Source organism: Heteronotia binoei, chromosome 5 (assembly GCF_032191835.1).
Source record: "Heteronotia binoei isolate CCM8104 ecotype False Entrance Well chromosome 5, APGP_CSIRO_Hbin_v1, whole genome shotgun sequence".
In the NCBI taxonomy this organism is placed as follows: Eukaryota; Metazoa; Chordata; class Lepidosauria; order Squamata; family Gekkonidae; genus Heteronotia; species Heteronotia binoei.
In genome coordinates this window covers 41600413-41619971 of record NC_083227.1, presented here as the reverse complement: position 1 = coordinate 41619971, position 19559 = coordinate 41600413, and the positions used below count along the sequence as shown (strand labels likewise).

Genomic DNA, 19559 nt, shown 5'->3' with positions numbered 1-19559 from the left:
CCTGCTGATCTCCATTCCCTTCTCCACCCTCAGAAGTTTTCAAGCCAGAATTCACAACACTGTGTGCATACCATCTGGGAGACTACTCCCCCTCCCGCTGGTGTCATATCGCCACCCCAGATGTAGCATTAGTCCCTTGTAAGAGTTCAGGAAGAAGTCGGACATCTCTTGTGCCTGTCATGGATTGCACTCGAACATTATGTACTTGCATTGTATTAGATTATTGTGAGCTATTTGAGCAGGAGGGCGGGGGGGGGGTGGAAAGTTGTGTAAGAATATAGTTGCTTCCCCCTCCTTCGTTTTATCCTCACAACAACCCTATGAGGTCGGCTAGACTGGGAGAAAGTGACTTCCCCAAACTCACCCAGTGATCTTCTGTGACCGAGTGGGGCTCCCAGAACAGATACCCTGCCCACTACAACATGGATTTTAGAGGGTAGCTGTGTTGACATTGAGCAGCTTGATTCAAGTCCAGTAGCTCCTTAGGGACCAACAAGATTTTTTGGGGTATAAAATTTTGAGAGTCAAATCTCCCTTTGTCAGATACAAGCCCTTACACCATGTGGGCTGTCATACAATCCAAGCACCCTTTGTTGTCTAAAAATGGCCCACCTGCCTGCCTACCTGAAGAGAGCAAGAAGAAAATTTTCTTATTTCCTGAAGGAAAAGCTCTCAAGTCAGAGACTTTAATTCTACCTTTCTACATACTTGATCTTGGGTATGTCTTGTGATTTCTTTGGGCAAGAAGAATTTTTTCCCTGCATCTCAAGTTAGGGCCACTTTAAGGGTTTATTTTCATGATCTCTATAAGTATTTGTGAGCTTCCTAGGAGTAGACCAGATCAAGAGTCTCTTGCAGGCAGGTGCGGGGGTGTATGCGGCGCTGTCGTAGGCGTTTGATGCTGCCATCCACACCGTAGCCAGTCTCCTTGTCGTGAATGCATTGCTGGAGGTGCTGCCTTGTGTCCTGTAGGTTGTGAATGTTCTTGGCTGTGTCCTTTATGGAGCGATCTAACAGCGCAGTGGACTGGGAAGGAAAGCAAAGGTAGAAAACGAGTAAGCAGATGCTTAGGCATCAACTTCACATTCACAGGGTGGACTTGCATCATTTCACACGAGCAGTTAGGAAATCTTTACAGCTCTTAAGCTCCTGTTCTGCTGCCACAGATGGATAAGTAGAAGGTGAGGAGCAATTAGTGGATAGATTCTACTTTCCAGTGGTCCAAATGCCCCTACTCCTGACCTATTTAGCTAGAACAGGCTGCACAACCTCTGATCCATCAGGCCATTTACCAGTAAAAGAACTTCAGAGGAAGGCTCCCGCGTGAAACTGCTGAATTCAAATTCATCAAGAAGTTTTACACCACCTCCCAAGGGCTTAACAAGGACCTGGGACTCTTCAGCCATTGCAGGTATCAATATAATTTCCCTAATTTTGCTAAACCAGATCACCCATCACTGCATTTCTGAATTGTATTCTCTGTGATTTTGACCACATTTAAATGCTACATAATTAGATGTACTTTCTGCCTTTTATGTCCCTTTGCTCCAGCTGTTTACTACTTAATTTCTTTCATTTACTTGGGGGTGTGTGTGTTATATTTACCTAGTGAGGATCCACTTTGTCAAAGACTGGGTGTTTCCTACCCACCAAGTCCTTCAAAGATCATTTGATTTGCCTGTCCCCAGACCTGGGGCTGTAGAATAAATCCCTTTCTGATAGTTTGACCGAGACTGGGTTTGGACTCACACAGGCAGTAGAACACAGCAATAAAAACAACAGTCTTTATTGAAAAAGATTAGAAAAGTGTTTCAGGCTTAAGCATAAGCAAGAATAAGCAGATGGCCATGAAGATCCTGTGAATTTAGGGGGAGGCATTTGTGAGTTTCCTGCACTGTGCAGGGGGTTGGACTAGATGACCCTGGAGGTCCCTTCCAACTCTATGATTCTATGAATAAGCAGGTGCAATAAAATAAGCTTATTCTATGAATAAGCAGGTGCAATAAAATAACAAAGTCTAGCTTCCTACATACACATGCAAACATGAAGACAGGCAGATTACAATATCTTCAAATCAGCATAAGTAACAAAGCATGTTGGAGATGCAGTGAGACAGTCCCTGACCCTGATGGTATTATCAGGCTATGCTTGGAAAAACCTGTGCCAGATAGTTGTAAGCTAACTTCATAAGAACGCTGGACCACTGACCTTGACCAGTAAAAGCCACTCAAGAACATGATCCAAAAGAAAAGAACAGGAGTCCAGTAGCACCTTAAAGACTGACAAAATGTGTGGCAGGATAAGAGCTTTCTTCAGAAGTGAGCAGTAGGGTTGCAGCCTTGAGGTGAGGCCTGGAGATCTCCTGCTTTTACAACTAATCTCCAGCTGGCAGAGATCAGCTCCCCTGGAGAAAATGGCTGCTTTGAAGAGTGGATTCTATGGCACTGTACCATTCATCATATGCGAAGACAGGCAGATTACAATATTACCATGCTGAGCCCCCTCACCTCCCCAAATGCCACCCTCTCTTGGATCCACCCCCAAAGTCTCCAGGTATTTTCCAACACAGACCTGGCAACCCTAGCACTGCTGTAAGACTTCCTGTTGTTATTTACCTTGTTGAGAATTGCGGCTTCGGGCAGCTGCGTCCCTACATGTCTTTGAAACACCTGCACCATCGGGCGTGTCAGTTTCTCCCGTGTCTCCAAGTACTTGCTGTTTTCAGGACCCTGAAGTAGTGAAAGTGGTTGACAACCAAAAGTGGGCTCTGAGTATGGGAGGGAAAGGGTGTTGATGGGGGAGAACAGCTTGTCCTCTCTGAACCCAGGCAGATTGCAGCATTCTCCCCCCCCTCCCTTAATTGCTCACCAGGGTCATTCCTTGGGTGACGCACATCTCATGCATGAAACGTTTGCAGCGGTGCAGGGTGCCGCGGGTTCCTCCCAAGGCCATATCTAGCCGTTCCTGCAGCGGGAAGAGATAGAATAATGGAAACTCGCCTGCGTGATGAAACTTTAAATTCTGCCGGTGTTCTCTGCAGAACTGCACATTCAAGTGGTGCTATGTGGGCCAGGACCTGCTTGTACTCTAGCATAATTCATGCACTAAAAGGGGAGGACATCAGGCATCAGAGGAGGAATGGAGCAGCCATGAACAATGTTCCCTCTATGTCTTGTGAGCAAAAATTCTACTTTGTGAGCTACTGGCTTTAAAGTTGTGAGCTACTGCATCGATTATTGTGCTCTGGGGTCATCCTTCCTGAGCTAAGACAAAAATGTGTGAACTGGAGGCTAAAAATCTGTGAGGTAGCTCATGCTAACTCAGCTTAGAGGGAACACTGGCCATGAAATAATTCCAAACAGGTCACTTGATTAAAAGGCAGATGGTTGATTCATTTGTTGGTTACACTGAAATACATTTCCATATACCATTGGCACATACTTTTCAAGACGCTGAAGGAGGTGTAAAGTGGCTCAGCGTACAATAACAAAAGCTGCAGACTGTCAGGAGGCAAGAGTTTCTTCTGTCTTTGCTCTTTCATTTCCTAAGATAGAGGCACACCGGCCTCCAAATAGTCTCCCCAAACAAACCAGCACACCCATAACTCAACCCTGCCTGAATCTGGCCTTTGCTGGTTGAAACAGGCTCTCACTAATCAACCTAAAGATTTAGTAGTTGGTTAATCTGCTGTCGCCTCCAGCTTGCCAGAGGCTCAGGTTTCCCAAAGCATGGGTTGTGATTCCATTGGGATTGCTTCTGGCATTATGAATCCTTGGCTGCTGCAGGAGCAGTTTCGTAAGGCAGGAGAAAGAGTAGTGCAGGGAAAAAGCTTTAGAGGAGCTAGGGAGAAGAACTGGCAGGGGAGGAAGATGAAATCCCCAGATGCTCCATTCCTGTGAATTCCAATTCTTGGAGACGACCAAGGAGGGATGTCCTTACTTATGAGCCTTCAGAGGCATTTGATTGGCTGCTGTCAAAAAGAGAGTGCTGGTCCCAATGGGCCCTTGGCCTGGTTCAGCCCCACAGTTCTTAGGTTAAGCCTGCATCACCTGCAACCAAACAAGTTGAATGCAGCCCATTTGCTGTGTGATAGAAAATGTGTGGGGTGCACCAAGAAGGCACCAATGTATGGCAGCATTCTGCTTGGTAAGTAACAGGATGCATACATCTGCCTTGTGTTCTTAAGTGGAGCTCAACAGGGAGTGAGGAGCTGTAAGGGAGGCATGCAGGAAATTGGTGTTTGATAGCCGGAGGCTGCACAGAAACCCATTTGCTGTGAACGACCCTTTATGGAGCTTCCTCCCTCCCCTTTTAGCTGCTTTTTGGAAGGATCTGCTGTTAGTGTGCATGTGTAAACAGCAAGAGTGACATGTTTTCTTTGCACTCATGCTGACGGGAGCAGCAGGATAGTGAGACAGTCACTCAACAGTGGAGGGAACTCATTTTTAGCACAGGCAGGTTCAGAGACTCCTGGCTCTTCCACTCCTTGTCATAGGACTGATGTAACATGAGTTTCTGCTGCACAATGGGTCCCATGTTCCCTCCTGCAGCGAAAGGGGGCTCCTGAGTCTGGAAAGGTTAAAGACCATTGGTCTGTATTAGATAGTGTTAATGGGGGGAGGGGGACTAGATCAGGGTGGCCAAACTGAGCCTTGGGAACCACATGTGGCTCTTTTACATATATTGTGTTGCTCTCAAAGCCCCCACCCTACCCCTTCAGCCAGCTTGGAGAAGGCATTTGTCTCTTTAAATCCTTTCTCCACGCCAAGTCAGCCAGCAGAGTGGAGAATGCATTTAAAGTTGCTTTCTTTCCACCCCACCTCTCCATCTTCCTTCCTTCCTTCTTGCAAACATTTGATGCTCATGTCTGGTGACTCTCAAAAATCTGACATTTATTCTGTGTGACTATGTTAAGCAAGTTGGGCCACCCCTGGACTAGATAAATTAATGGAGAATAGGTTTATAAATAGCCATATGCCCTGGTAACCTAATGGAAGCTAGTGTGCTTCTGAATGCAAGTTACTGGCGAATGATACTCTGGCAGGGTTTTTGTCCTCATGCCCCACTTCCTGGGTGGTAACTGCTTAGCTAACGATACGATTCTGGACTAGATGGAAATTTGTTTGGCTCAACCAGAGCTCATCTGATCTTCTCTTAGTCTCACGTTCTCAGCTCCAGAGATCTTTCGTATATGGAGAAACCAGGAACTGGACCCAGGGCTTTCTGCCCTGAGCTGTATCGCTTCCTCATTTGCTAGGAGGTAATAATGGAGACTGGAGGAACAATTTCATTAGGTTGAGAACTGGAACTGTAGAGGATGTCATGCCATGAATGCCGGGGCTGAGCCTTAGCACTGAAAGCAAATTTCTGAGACTAGTTCTCTGCATATGCAAGCATGATGTTGTGCACAGGGCAGCAGTTCTCTCCATTGGGGCGTGAGGCTTCCCAGTACCTTGTGACGCATAGTCTCGTCCCTTTTGCCTTGCAAGCTGTTTGCAATGGTGGTGTAGGCTGTGTTGCGAGTGTCCTGTGCCAGTTTGATGGCCTCTTTCACCTTTTGCATCACGTCCTTGGAAACAAAGGTGAGGCGCCGAGCATCATCAAGAGCTGCCTCACACTCTGGAGGGAGGGAGAAGAGAGGAGAGGGGAAGTGATCTGGTCTCAAGCTTGGTTGTCAAACTTGGTGACTTATGATACACCCATCAGGATGGGCCACTTTGCTTCTTTCTGGAAGAGCCAAACCATGTGAGACACTGAGGATTTGGCATTGAGAGTTCTCTATCTGTCTGCGTGTCTGTCAGTCTAAAAAATAGATGCACCGGACTCTGATTCAGATTGGATAGCATTAAGGGAAGGAGCAGAGAGGGTTCTGACCGTGCTGTTTTCCTGACTTGAAAGGACCCCACAGAGAGGCTAGGTTGAACACGTGAAGCCACTTCTTGTCGAGAGTCCGACTGCTGATCTCTCTGTATCAGTGGTCTTCAAGCCACAGGGGGGACCAGTGCTCCCTCTAAGCCGTGGAGTCTTATGAGCAAAAATTCTACTTCATGAGCTACTGGCATTCAGGTTGTGAGCTATTGCGTATATTTGTTTGCTCTGGGGCCATTCTTCCCGAGCTAAGACAAAAATGTGTCAGCTGGAGGCTAAAAAACTGTGCGCTAACTTCAGCTTAGAAGGAACACTGGTTGGGACCTGCAGGGAGGGGTCGCAAGCAGTGCCACCCTCAGCAGAGTTACACTCTTTCAGGTTTACTGAAGCCAGTGGGCTTAGGAAAGGGAAATTGCTTGGGATGGTATACAAGGTGGTTTCAGATCAGAAAAGCATTGTGGTTGGGAAGGTATACTGTCCCTCAACCCCAGTCCTGCAACATGGCCCTGCTGTGATCTGGCCATGTATAACTGCTTCTTAAATAAATACACACAAATGCTTGGGAGCTCTATACCCAGAACTTCCAGTGTCTCACATAGTTGGGTCCTGACATGCTGTGCATTAGAAAAATTGACTCCTGTTTAAAGGGACGTTTCTGTTAACTTCCCCATTGGACATATTTCTCCCCAGCCATTGCTCTGAAAGAGCCACACAGAAGCACCGAGGCTGTGTACCATTATCATGTGTTCCATTTTGTTTTTCTTTGGAGTTCCTCCCCCCTTATGTTTCCCTCTTTCTGAGTTTGCAATGACGCACTTGCATGGTAATGTCAGCACAGGACATAAGAACATAAGAGAAGCCATGTTGGAGCTGGCCAGTGCCCCAGCCAGTCCACTCTGTCACACAGTGGCCAAAGAACCCAGAAATAAAGATGGACAAGATACACAGTAGGGGGTACAGCAAACCAGAATGCTTCCTTGTAAAACAATCCCCTCATGAGGAAGTATCATGATCTGTCTCTGGATGCATGAGGTTGGTGCGCATTTTCATCAGCAGTGGTGGTGGAAAGTGCCATCAAGTCACAAAACCATGTAGGGTTTTTTCTCCCAAGGCTAGAGACATTCAGAGGTTGTTGGCCATTGCCTGTCTGTGCAGCAACTCTGGACTTTCTTGGTGGTCTCCTCCCAACCCAACATTAACCAAGGCCAACCCTGCTTAGCTTCCAAGATCTGAACAGATCAGACTAGTCTGAACCATCTGGGTCAGGTCTTGAGCAACAGTACTGCTTTTGTAAGCAGGTGTATTCTAGATGGCCATGTCTTGCATTAAACACGCAGGGACTATTGAACCCATTTTTAAAAATCCCACCCTTTCTCCCAGAAGCTAAGGGCAGCATAGATAGTTCTCTTCTCCTTTTTATCTTCACAAAAGCTCGGTGATTCCCTGGAAGCTGATGTGGTAGCCAGATGTCCTTGAGTTGCTATGTGTTTTGTCCTGTCTTCTCTCCTTTTCTTACACAGGTGGGATGCTTTTTCCCTTACCTGGCGTGTAAGGTCCGATGGGGTCTGGGTTGGGTGTCTGGTTTCGCTCTACCCAGGGGGATGAGGGCCGGTCCAGTCCAAGCCAGGAATCACGCCCAGCCTCTAGAAGAACCATGCGCAAAGGATGTGGCATCAGGTCCAGCACACGACTGCGTTCATCACATGCTGTTTCTAGGGCTTGCCGACATGTGCCCAGCGCCTGCAAATCCAAGGGATTTGTGAAGAGGAAACCAAACCAAGAATCTTTTTTCTCTCCCCCCCCCCCATACACATATATTGTGCCTCAAAGAAGTACAACGCACACATCTGATTACAGAAAAAACCTGTAGGCCATCTTTCCATGTAGGTTTTGTAAGCGATACTAGTTCACAAACATTTTTACTAACTTGCACCCAGTTGACAGTGAATTTTGGCACTCTTAACAGCTTGAAGGGAAGCAAGAAGCACTTCTTTCCCTGTACCTGAAAGCATTCCTGCTTGGGTTGCCTAGCAGAAGACCAACCTGCCACAGGCAGACAGGTGTGTAGAGGTTTAGATGCCTTTGACAGGATGATCATGATTAGAGGGGCCCCTGTCCCCGCTGGCTTTATGTCCTTGTAAATTGCTGGTTGCAGTCAGAGTGGTGGAATCTTTATGCAATTCCTAATCAATGAGGAGGTTTACATGAGTTCTGCGACAGGGTGAATAAGGCTTCGTAACCAGGAGCTCCAAAATGGGGGCATCCTCTTGGCCACAGCTACAGGAAGGAAGGAACATCTGATTTGGCACAACCACACTTATAGTTACTACTTCTTGGCAACAACCATGACACATTAAAAAAAATGAGCTGCCACGCCTCTGTGAATCCCTACTGGAGTGCACATCTGTCGTATGGTTGTACTAGATGAGATGTGATTTTGCCTGTTTATCTGCATTCAAAGAGAGATGCTCCACATGGAGGAGAGTAAAGTTTTTGAACAGGTCCGTAAGGATTGTAGCATGTGTGTTACGTTGGCTGGTGTCATTAAGGAAGCTGCTTAAAGGGTATCCTCAGAGGTCACTCTGTAACCACAAGCCATTCCAAAGCAGCTAGGCATTTGCAGTCTTATTAACGATAGATTGGCTGAACATAAGAGCCCTGCCAGATAAGACCAGTGGTCCATCTTGTCCAGCATCCTGTTTGATACAATGGCCAACCAGTAATGGAGCACAAGGGCTAAGGCCTCCCCTTAATGTTGCCTCCTGGCACTGGTGTTTATTCGTGTCTCTGAATGTCAAGTTCCTTTAGTTGTCATAGCTAGTAACTATTAATGGGCATCTAATTCTTGACTTTTCTCTTTAATTCATCTATGCATGCAGCTATCACTACACCCCCTGGCAGTGAATTTCATGATTTAATTACCGGTACTTGTTGAGTAAAGACAGGGATGGATTAAACCCTGTGAAGGCCCCTAGGCAGTCAAAATCTCGGGGGAGGGGGCTCGCAAATTATATCAAAGTTGGGAGTGGCTGCCCCGCTGCCCTTGGCCCTTGCTACAGCCTGCAGACACCTTCTCAAAAGCCCCTTTGACAAAGCTGCAGGGGAGAGGCAAAGAGAGGCAAACTTGGCGATGACACCAGCATCAGCCGCATCAGGCAAGTCGGGCAAAGAGCAGCTCAGTTGCTGACTGTGTGTGCAGGTTGGTAGGGCTGCAAGCAGGGGAGAAGCTGGCCCAGGGCCCCTAAAGGCATGGGGGCCCATGGGCCAGTGCCTGCTTGGCCTAATTGTTAATCCAGCCCTGAGTAAAAAGCTATTTGTTTTTGTCCATCCTGAATTGATTCCCATAGCTTCAGTGGGTGCCTCTAGTATTGTGTGTGAGAGAGAAAAGTTCACTTCCCCCCAACCCCAGGGCATAATTGGATTTGCAATGGCCAATCAGTAGCCCTGCTTGGAAAAAACTCAACCTGGCCCCACCCACACTCAAAAACACTTGGTGAGCACCAGGAAAAGTGTCAGTGGGTACCTTGGCATTCATGAGTACTGTGCTGGGGACTGCTGTGCCAACAATGACTTGGTAGCTGTATGACTTGCGACAGACACATGAACTTCACATGCTAAGGATCGGCTGGTGCAACCACCATATGGCTGACTTCTGCACCCCCTCAATTGTGATACTCTGTACTGGATTGATATGGGGATCATGCCATCTTCTCACTCATACAGTGCAATGAGTGAGTTTAAAAATATTCCATCTGTTTGGTGACTGGAGAGTGAGCTGGGTGGTGGGCCCCTCAAGACGGCCTTGCAGGTAAATCTTCCAAACAGGTGGACCAGGGCCTAGGAAGACTGCAGGATTATAATCATTTGCTCTGCCTCATCGCAAAGTTATTGTTACTTCTCCTCTTTGCAGTGAAAAGGAGATTTATTACAGGTTGTAAACAATGTGTTTTATTTCTTTGGTCTTCCTTTTAGCAACAACAACACAAAAGTGACTTTGGATGTGGACAAGTCCCAAAGCACCGATAACATCACCTTTATGTTCAAGATCCATTTTAAAATCCTGTGGCACCCAGCTGCTGCTTCTCCTCCCCCTCCCCCACCAGCAGGAATTGGTGGCATCCCGTTTCCTACCTTAAGGTGATCCTCTGACATGGCCATCACACCCTCTAGCTTGACCTTCTGTTTTAGTAACTCCTCCTTCTCCCATTTCATCAAGGCATCCACTTTGTCAGGTATCTGAACAAGGGAGGAAAGCAAGGTGGATTTTCTATGCCGGGTGGGGGACCAGAGGACGACTAGGTGATTTACATGGAAATCCTTATGCTCCCTGGCACCCAGCTATGCTCCTGGCATAACAGTGCTCAACCAAAAGTCTCCCTGGAAAAGCTGAGCATCTTTTCCCTCGGTCTGTTCTGAAAATGAGAACCTGCAGAGTGATAGTGTGAGTGAAGAAGCCACAAGAGTGCTATTTCTATGTTGTATCTTGTTTTCATCCCTCCCTCCCTGCGCCCTTATGACCAGATGAAGCTGCCTTATCTTGAATCAGAATATAGAAAATTGGAGTGACTGTTAATTGCAGTAATAGAAAAAAGAACCCAACACTAGGCAATGTAAATAAATCAAGTCCCGCGCAGTTTTCTGCCTTAGCCCAAGTGGTCCACCATATGAAGACCCCAGGTTTTTAATAACTTAGTTTCAATAATTCTTCCACAGTGGTGTGGGCTATAATAGATGCATAATATATACATTAATATAACATGATAACAATATTAATAATTTCCAATTTTTTACAATTTTTACGACTTTGCAATTTTTTAAGCTGACAGCATCTATTATAGCCCACACCACTGTGGAAGAATTATTGAAACTAAGTTATTAAAAACCTGGGGTCTTCGTATGGTGGACCACTTGGGCTGAGACAGAAAACTGCGGGACTTGATTTATCTTGAATCAGACCATCTACCAAGAACAGCATTGTCTACTGACTGGCAACGGCTCTCCAAGGTCTCGGGCCTTTTTGCATTGCCTACCATCTGATTGCTTTAACTGGAGATGCCCAGATAGATTGAACCTAAGACCTTCTGCACGCCAGGCAGATGTTTTACCTTTGAGCTTACAGCCCTTCCCCTGTGTAGTACTTCTGTACTTCATATACTTCACACTGCTGAAAGCATGTGCAGTAGTATTATTTTATTAAAATAACACTTTATTTTTCCAGAGGGTTTTTTTTGGGGGGGGGGCGGGGGGAATGAGGGTCAGGAGAGCAGGTGACTAAAGTGGGGACAAACATAGAGGTTAATAACATCTCCAAACAGTGTGGAGAAGGTCAACAGGATTTTTTGTTCTCTCATAATACAGAGGGTGAAGCTGGTTGGCATTAGGTTCAGAACAAACTAATAAAAGCCCTTCTTCCCATTCAAAATTAACTTACAAAACTCCCAGTTGCAATTTATGTCTTGAAAAGCTCTAGTAATTGAGCTCCTACTAACAGGAGATGCTGGGGCTTGAGCCTGGGATCTTTTGCTAGTAAGGTAAGCTGTGCCACTGCCTACTCAGTATGAGGCATGGCAGCTAAATGAAGTCTCAGCGTTCAAGTGTAGTTAAACCTGTGATTGCCAAATTCTGGGGACAGACGACAGGGGAAAGCCATCGCTTTAATGCTGGGCTGTCATGGAAACCTCTGGGCAGCTGTAGTTGGAAAGGGAACACCAGACCAAGTGGATCTTTGATTGTCAATCTTGCTGGTCGAGGGTGGTGATGCTCATTCTGCAGCTCTTGGAGAGCCACATTCACAAGTACTGTCAACCAAAAGAGCCACATTTATTTCCATCCCTAGCATGAGGCCTGCACCTCAGTGACGCTTGACTGTTATTTCAGTGGCAGCTGTTTCAAACTGGGAGCCACCTGCTAAACAAGGGTCCACTATTCTGAAATACAGGGAAGATGCCATATAGGGAAACAGTGCTCAGAAGTGCCCCTGGGTGTCATGTCAAAGAACTACATGAAACTCCCAAGCCACTGAGTATCACTGGTCTAGGGATGCTGTCTTCCTTTGTGCATGAGAGTTTCTGGATTCAGCTCCTGTCCATGCCAAGGGAAGAAACAGCAGACAGCTTGCCTTTTCAAGTGAGGAGCAGCTCAGTGGTAAAGCACATGCCTTATTTTATTTATTTTACACATTTTATATTCCATCTGTCTGCCCCTTACCAGGACTCCCCCCAGTGAAGTAACAAATTAAAGCATGCATGGGGAAAAGCACATTTTACAAGCATTAACATCAGCCCTCCCCGCTTGCAAAAGACTCCCCATTTAGTCCCTGGTATGGCCTGTTAGAATGATTTCAGGCAGTAGAGCTGGTAAAGGGCGGCCTATAAATCTACAAAAATAAATAAAAGATACTCTAGTCAGGGACCTGGAGAGTTGCTGTCAGTCAGTGCAGACAGCACAGCATTAGATGCACCACTGATAGTGATTGTTTGTACATAAAAAGGTAAAGGTAGCCCCCTGTGCAAGCACCAGTCGTTTCCAACTCGGGTGACATCGCATCACTATGTTTTCACGGCAGACTTTACAGGGTGGTTTGCCATTGCCTTCCCCAGTCATCTACACTATTCCCCCAGCAAGCTGGGTACTCATTTTATGGACCTCGGAAAGATGGAAGGCTGAGTCAACCTTGAGCCGGCCACCTTAACCCAACATTCACCGGGATCGAACTCAGGTCATGGTCAGAGAGTTTGGACTGCAGTACTGTAGCTTTACCACTCTGCGCCACAGGGCTCCTGATTGTACATAAGGCAGCTTCATATGCGGTCTTATCCAGGAAGTCTATGTTCTTGTGTTACGGAAACTATACTCCTGGGCAGACGTGCCTTTAAGAAAGAACTCTTAGTATTGCCATGAAATGCACTGTCGGACATTAACAGGGTGCAATTTAACCTTTGTTATCTTCCTAGCTAGTTGGTTTCAATTCTGATACTCATGGACGATACAATGGATGGTGTTAGAAAGGCTGTCATTAGTAATTTTGTTTTGCCTGGCTTGTCATGTGCTCAGTAAGGCGAAGAAGCACCATGTGCCGAGGGAGGCAAGATGAATCATACACAGCCACAGGCCTGTGGATTTTGTTCTTGACCTTGGGATTTGATAGGTGCAAGTGAGCATGCTTGTTGCAGATGACTAAGTACTTGGGAGCATGCATGTGACATAGCTTTGCTGGCTAGTGAGTGGTGGGCGGGTTCAGTAGTCATGTGCAATAGCTGTCTCACCTTCTCCAGTGTTGGTCTGTGCTCCCGGATGGCTTGGGTTTGCTTGTTGGTGATGAGGCTTTGGCGGATCCTGGCCAGCGTGGTATTAAGCGATTCTCTCTCACGCACCAGGGCCTTGAACTGCTCGTTTATCTCTGCCAGGGCCTGGCGCATACGGCTCACCACTTGACGTGTCTCCCTGGTGTACTGAGACACATATTCGTTGTTCTTGGTGTTGAAGTAGTCTCGGAAGCAGGGCAGGGCCATCTTGCAGACCCAAGGGGGAGGCTTGAGTTTGGACTTCCACAGGGTCACTCCAGGCCCTTCTGGTGGCTTTCTGTTCACCTCTCCAGTTGATGACACATCAAGCTTGAATTTCCAGGATTCCTTCCTGACCTTGCGCTCGTATGGTGTCTCCTCAGGCTGTCCAGGGGCCCTCCAGAGGTCGAGGGCTTGCTGCCCATAATCTCGTGTCAGCTCCTTGGCTTGCAGTACAGTGTTCCTGTTGTCCTTGTGCCATTTTTCTGAGCCTACCTTACCTGTCAGCAGGTGAGCAGGAGGTCCTATGGATGCCATTGCAGTCCTGCTGCTGGGTGAGAGAAACAAATATGGTACCATGATCTTGGTGAATGGCAAGAAGATGCCAGCACAAGGTGCAAGAAAAGAGTGGGCTACCGAAGAACTCTGGACCATGTTTGGCAGGACTTGGAATCATGGTAAATGGTTGGAAGGGGAAGGATCACGCAAATCAGATTGGCAAGTCAGAGCTTGATGATGACCCAATTGGATTTTCAAGGCAAGAGGTGTGAGGTGGTTTGCCATTGCCTGCCTCTGCATAGTGACCCTGATATATCTTGGTCGTCTCCCATACTGACCAGGGCCAACCCTGCTTAGCTTCCAAGATTTGACAGGATCAGGCTTGCCTGAGCCAGTGACATTTATCTTGCTAAACAGCAAGTGGCCTGCGCTCATTACTTACAATGATGGAATACCCCTCTGAAAACCCAACCGTTGCTCCTGACTTCAGCCCCATGGAAATTGGGGTTGAAGGGAACATTCTGAAAGTTTTGCAAGCAACAGCATCTTCAATGCTAGTTTGGGAGCTATCTCCTTTAGAGTATGATATTCATGTCTCAGTTGAAAAGATATAATGCAAGTTCTAGAATCTGTGGCAAAACTCAGCCTGAGGCAGGAGGATAGGACTAAGAATGTGGGATTCACACTGCAGATCTGGGATTCAGATTTCAACATTTCAGAATCTGGAATTCAGATTTTTAACATTGTGGATGCTGGTAGGCTGAAAAAACCAAGCCCCAAGCCTTGAATCTCTGTCTGGCTTTGCCATATGTTCAGCTCAGCACTTTTCACATTGGAGAGCCAATGAGGTATAGTGCTTAGAGTGAACATAAGCCATGTTGGATCGGGCCAAAAACCAGGTGCCATCAGGAGGTCCACCAGCAGGGCCAGTGTCAAACTATGTTTAGGAAGACTCTGGTTCAGATCCCCCTTTGCCATAAAAGCTCACCGGCTAACCTTGGACTTAACTTTTTACATAGGGTGGTGGGTAGTTGTGAGGATAAATGGAAGAGGGGACGACAATATTGTAAGTTGCTTTGGGTGCCCCTTGGGGAAAGGATGGGGTCAAAATAGAGAAGAGTTGGATCTGTACCCCGCCATTCACTCAGACTCTCAGAGGGGCTTACAACAATCTCCTTCCCTTCCTCTTCCCACAACAGACACCCTGTGAGGTAGGTGAGGCTGAGAGAGCTGCTCTTGAGAGATCAGCTCAGAGAGAACTGTGGCTGACCCATGTTCACCCAGTTGGCTGCATGTGGAGGAGTGGGGAATCAAATCCGGTTCTCCAGATTACAGTCCATTGCTCCTAACCACCTTTCTTCTAGCTGCATAGTCTAATGTATGTGTGTAGGAGGGCTAAATACATCTGACCCTTTTGAATCCTAGTTGTCAATCATGGCTGTTCTCTAGTTTCTGTATATTCTTTTGCAGTATTGACTCCAGCCTCTGTTTTGGAGAATCTCATTCTGTACTTCATGCTGCTCTCCTTTCACTGTAGTTAGGCTTCAGGTGCACATCTGGCTACAACACCACCTCTCAGTTTAGTGACAGCTGTGCAGCAATTATGCCTGGAAAAGCCTTAAAGACAGACTGAACTAGTTCTGCTTTCAGTCCCATTACTCAAGGATCAGGGACTTGGATTTAAATCCCTTTGCCATATATTCATATGATATTAAGACTAGTCAGAAGTCTTCCCTCTTGCTTAGTGACAAGATTACAGGATGCTGTCAAACATGCAAAGGTATACTGCTTGCTTAGAAGCAAATTTTACTTTAAGATGGAGGTTGCTGTATATCTAGCTGCCTGCCAACGAAAGATTATTCCAGCTGCTCTTGCAAAAATCTACCTTCTAGAGGTGTGAAATTAACAGTTAAGAAAACGTTTGATCCTAATTCCTAATATTTAGAAATAATGTTTCTCTCCATTTTGGAACTGTAGCTGAATTTCAGCACCACCAGTGTGCATTTCTTCCTAGAGGGAATGCTGAGCAGACTAGATTATTTGCTAAGTATTGTTCTTAGAGTTATTCGTTGTTTCTTGTAAGTAATTTTATGTATATCTTAAGAACATAAGAGAAGCCATGTTGGATCAGGCCAATGGCCCATCCAGTCCAACACTCTGTATCACACAGTGGCCAAAAATTTATATACACACACACACACACACACACACATATATATATATATATATATATATATATATATATATACACACACACACACACACACACACACACTGTGGCTAATAGCCACTGATGGACCTCTGCTCCATATTTTTATCTAACCCCCTCTTGAAGCTGGCTATGCTTGTAGCCGCCGCCACCTCCTGTGGCAGTGAATTCCACGTTAATCACCCTTTGGGTGAAGAAGTACCTCCTTTTATCCGTTCTAACCCGACTGCTCAGCAATTTCATTGAATGCCCACGAGTTCTTGTATTGCGAGAAAGGGAGAAAAGTACTTCTTTCTCTACCTTCTCCATCCCATGCATAATCTTGTAAACCTCTATCATGTCACCCCGCAGTCGACGTTTCTCCAAGCTAAAGAGCCCCAAGCGTTTTAACCTTTCTTCATAGGGAAAGTGTTCCAAACCTGTAATCATTCTAGTTGCCCTTTTCTGCACTTTTTCCAGTGCTATAATATCTTTTTTGTGGTGTGGTGACCAGAATTGCACACAGTATTCCAAATGAGACCACACCATCGATTTATACAGGGGCATCATGATACTGGCTGATTTGTTTTCTATTCCCTTCCTAATAATTCCCAGCATGGCGTTGGCCTTTTTTATTGCAATTGCACACTGTCTTGACATTTTCAGTGAGTTATCTACCACAACCCCAAGATCTCTCTCTTGGTCAGTCTCTGCCAGTTCACACCCCATCAACTTGTATTTGCAGCTGGGATTCTTGGCCCCAATGTGCATTACTTTGCACTTGACCACATTGAACCTCATCTGCCACGTTGACGCCCACTCACCCAGCCTCAACAGATCCCTTTGGAGTTCCTCACAATGTGGATCAAAAACTGGCTAATTAATAGGAAGCAGAGAGTGAATATAAATGGGCAGTCTTCACAGTGGAGGACAGTAAGCAGTGGAGTGCTGCAGGGCTCAGTACTGGGTCCCATCCTCTTTAACTTGTTCATAAATGATTTGGAGTTGAGAGTAAGCAGTGAAGTGGCCAAGTTTGCGGATGACACTAAATTGTTCAGGGTGGTAAGAACCAGAGAACATATGAACACTACGAAGACTGCCCATTTATACTCACTCTCAGCTTCCTATTAATTAGCCAGTTTTTGATCCACAAGAGGACCTGTCCTTTTACTCCATGACTCTCGAGCTTACTAAGGAGCCTTTGACGAGGAACTTTATCAAAAGCTTTCTGGAAGTCAAGGTAAACAATATCTATCGGGTCTCCTTTGTCTACATGTTTGTTCACCCCCTCAAAGAAATGTAACAGGTTAGTGAGGCAAGATCTTCCCTTACAGAACCCATGCTGAGTCTTCCTCAATAACTCATGTTCATCAATGTGCCTACTCATTCTTTCCTTGATAATGGTTTCTACCAACTTTCCCAGTATTGAAGTCAGACTGACTGGCCTGTAGTTACCCGGATCTCCTCTGGAACCCTTTTTAAAGATGGGGGTGACATTTGCTACCTTCCCGTCCTCTTGAAAGCTGATTCGTTTTCCAAGATATAAGTTTGTGCCTGAACAAAGAAAGTTTGCCCTGCCTTCCTTTGTACTGAAACCCTCTGAATAAAGCTTTCTCTGTACCCTCTGCTGGCTTTTTGTGTGTATGCCTAGCAATATCTGTCTACCATAAAGAAGGGACACATTGCCATGTGTTGAGCAGCATAATATGTCAGACCAAAAAGAAGCATACCTTCATATCAGTGAAGACTAGAAACACTCTTTCCTTATTTAAGTGAAACCTCACAAATACATTATTCAGCTTGATCTTTAAAAAACAACAACGGAGCTACTGGTTATTTGCCTGTCTTAATAGAGCTATCTCCAAAATCTTAAACCAAAGATGTTTTAATTTCGTGTATAGTTCTTCATTTAATTTAGGTAGTGTAACATACTCTAATTTGATTACTTTTCTTTTTAAATAAAAAAGACTGGAGTAGTAAATGGGAAGTGCATGTTGGACAAAACTACTAGAGCCTTGGAGGAGAACAGCATCTGTGTCATCTCAAGACCTTTCTGACGTTTATGAGAAATTCCACCATTGTCTTCCAAGAAGAAGCACTTACAGTGCAATCTATATAACCAAGTAATTCCAAGCCTAAACCTAGTGGGTTTAAAGTGGAGCAGTGCTGCACATGATTGCATATTTAGTCCCTCTGAATTCAGTGTATCTTATTTTGGAATAAATATGCATAGCATCAGGATGCAAGACTACTGAGGGCCTGAGTATACATTACATGGTCCTCATGTCTGCTTGGTTCTGTTGACCAGATGACGATGTGCTCAGAACATAATTCCTAGGCATTCATGGTACCATTAAGATTGGGAGTGTAGCGTGCAGGGAGAGGGCCTCCTCCCCATACCAGTCTCCTGATGGGATGTAGCCCCAGGAAGCCTCTGTTTGCTCCACAGGAGAAACTTGCATATCACACTCATATGCACCCCATCAGTGCACGTATATCTCCCCAGTAGGACAAACAGTAGCCATCTTGGACTAGTTTATCAGGAATATGGCACTGAGGGGTAGGCTTAAGCCCCCTCATCCTGACACACAGTGTTTCTGATCCAAATTGCCCCCCTGGTAATTAAATCCCAAGGACGGAACTCCCAGTATATGTCCAGTTGACAGTACTGGACAAAGCAGGGACATGAAAACAACATTGTGTACATTTAGGCCCTCAGCCTTTACTACCTATTACCGCTCACCCCTCCCAATTTGTTTCATGCATCCATCTGCAGATACAAGAATACAAAGGAAATAGACTTTTTAAAAGAAAAGAATATAAAGAAGGCCCCAGAAACTGCAAACAAAGAAAGTGGATATTCCTGCACCAAAGGCCATAATATTTAAAGATCTGTGGCATTCATGTGCACATAGATGTGTACATGCATATTAGCCAAGAACACTAGAACTGCCTTGCAGGATCAGGCCAATGATCTCTGTACAGTATGTTGGCTACAATAGTATCCTTGCTCTGGATGTCCCTGGGATGGGCCCACATCTTATCTGGGGCAGGGGAGGAGAACAGAGAAATAAGAAAGGGTTTCAGACAGTAGCACAGTTCTTCCAATTATAAGGAAATGGAACACCCCTTCCCCAGAACAGTCATAGGCAACTTGCAACCCATATGAACTAATAGATCAAAATAAGCTGCGGGAAGGGGCTAATGCTACATGCATCAGTGTGATCTGGAAGAGATCAATAGGAAAGGGGGGGGGGATACTAAATGAGATGGTTCTACTTGAGCCTTGTTTACCTGAGTCCGGTAAGGCTGAGCTCTCTAGGGCAAAATTAAGGGTACACGGGCCTTGGGTCCAGCAGTCAGGGATGGCCTAGGCGACATCTGTCTTGCTTCACAATCTGGTTGTGAAGGTTTCTTCCCAACAGGATCCCTCTGGCCCAGGCCCAAGCTGTCCCTGGCGAGTCTTTGCTGGAGTCGGTTGTTATGGCAACAGGTGCTTGCCTCACAATGGTGCCTTGCCTTCCTGTACAGCAAAGGCTGCAGGAAGTCTCAGTGGTAGCAGTGGCCTGCCCTCCAGCCTTTCACGGATCCAAATCAATGTGTGTGTTCTCCAGAGAGATGCTGCTTATTTCATACACAGTGAGTGGCACAAAGAAACTGTGGTAACAGGAACACTCTGCTAAAGACTTTTTAAAAATCCTTTTAGAATCCTTTTTTTTTAA

The 19559-nt window shown here is 45.9% G+C and overlaps 1 protein-coding gene across 2 annotated transcripts; it reads right to left on the bottom strand.

The window, feature by feature from the left end:
- Positions 1 to 788: 788 nt before the first annotated feature.
- Positions 789 to 19374, bottom strand: TEKTL1 (tektin like 1). Of its 2 annotated transcripts, none has more exons than XM_060239303.1 (8): positions 19132 to 19374; positions 13134 to 13701; positions 10000 to 10104; positions 7410 to 7608; positions 5453 to 5619; positions 2869 to 2964; positions 2616 to 2729; positions 789 to 1026 (listed from the first exon to the last, which is right to left on the bottom strand). In XM_060239303.1, the coding sequence occupies exons 2-8, from the start codon at positions 13686 to 13688 to the stop codon at positions 826 to 828; spliced, it is 1437 nt and encodes a 478-aa protein (XP_060095286.1). In that variant the 5' UTR covers positions 13689 to 13701; positions 19132 to 19374; the 3' UTR covers positions 789 to 825. The 2 variants fall into 2 exon arrangements, with proteins under 2 accessions (XP_060095286.1, XP_060095287.1); XM_060239304.1 differs by having other exon boundaries at positions 13134 to 13698.
- Positions 19375 to 19559: the final 185 nt, after the last annotated feature.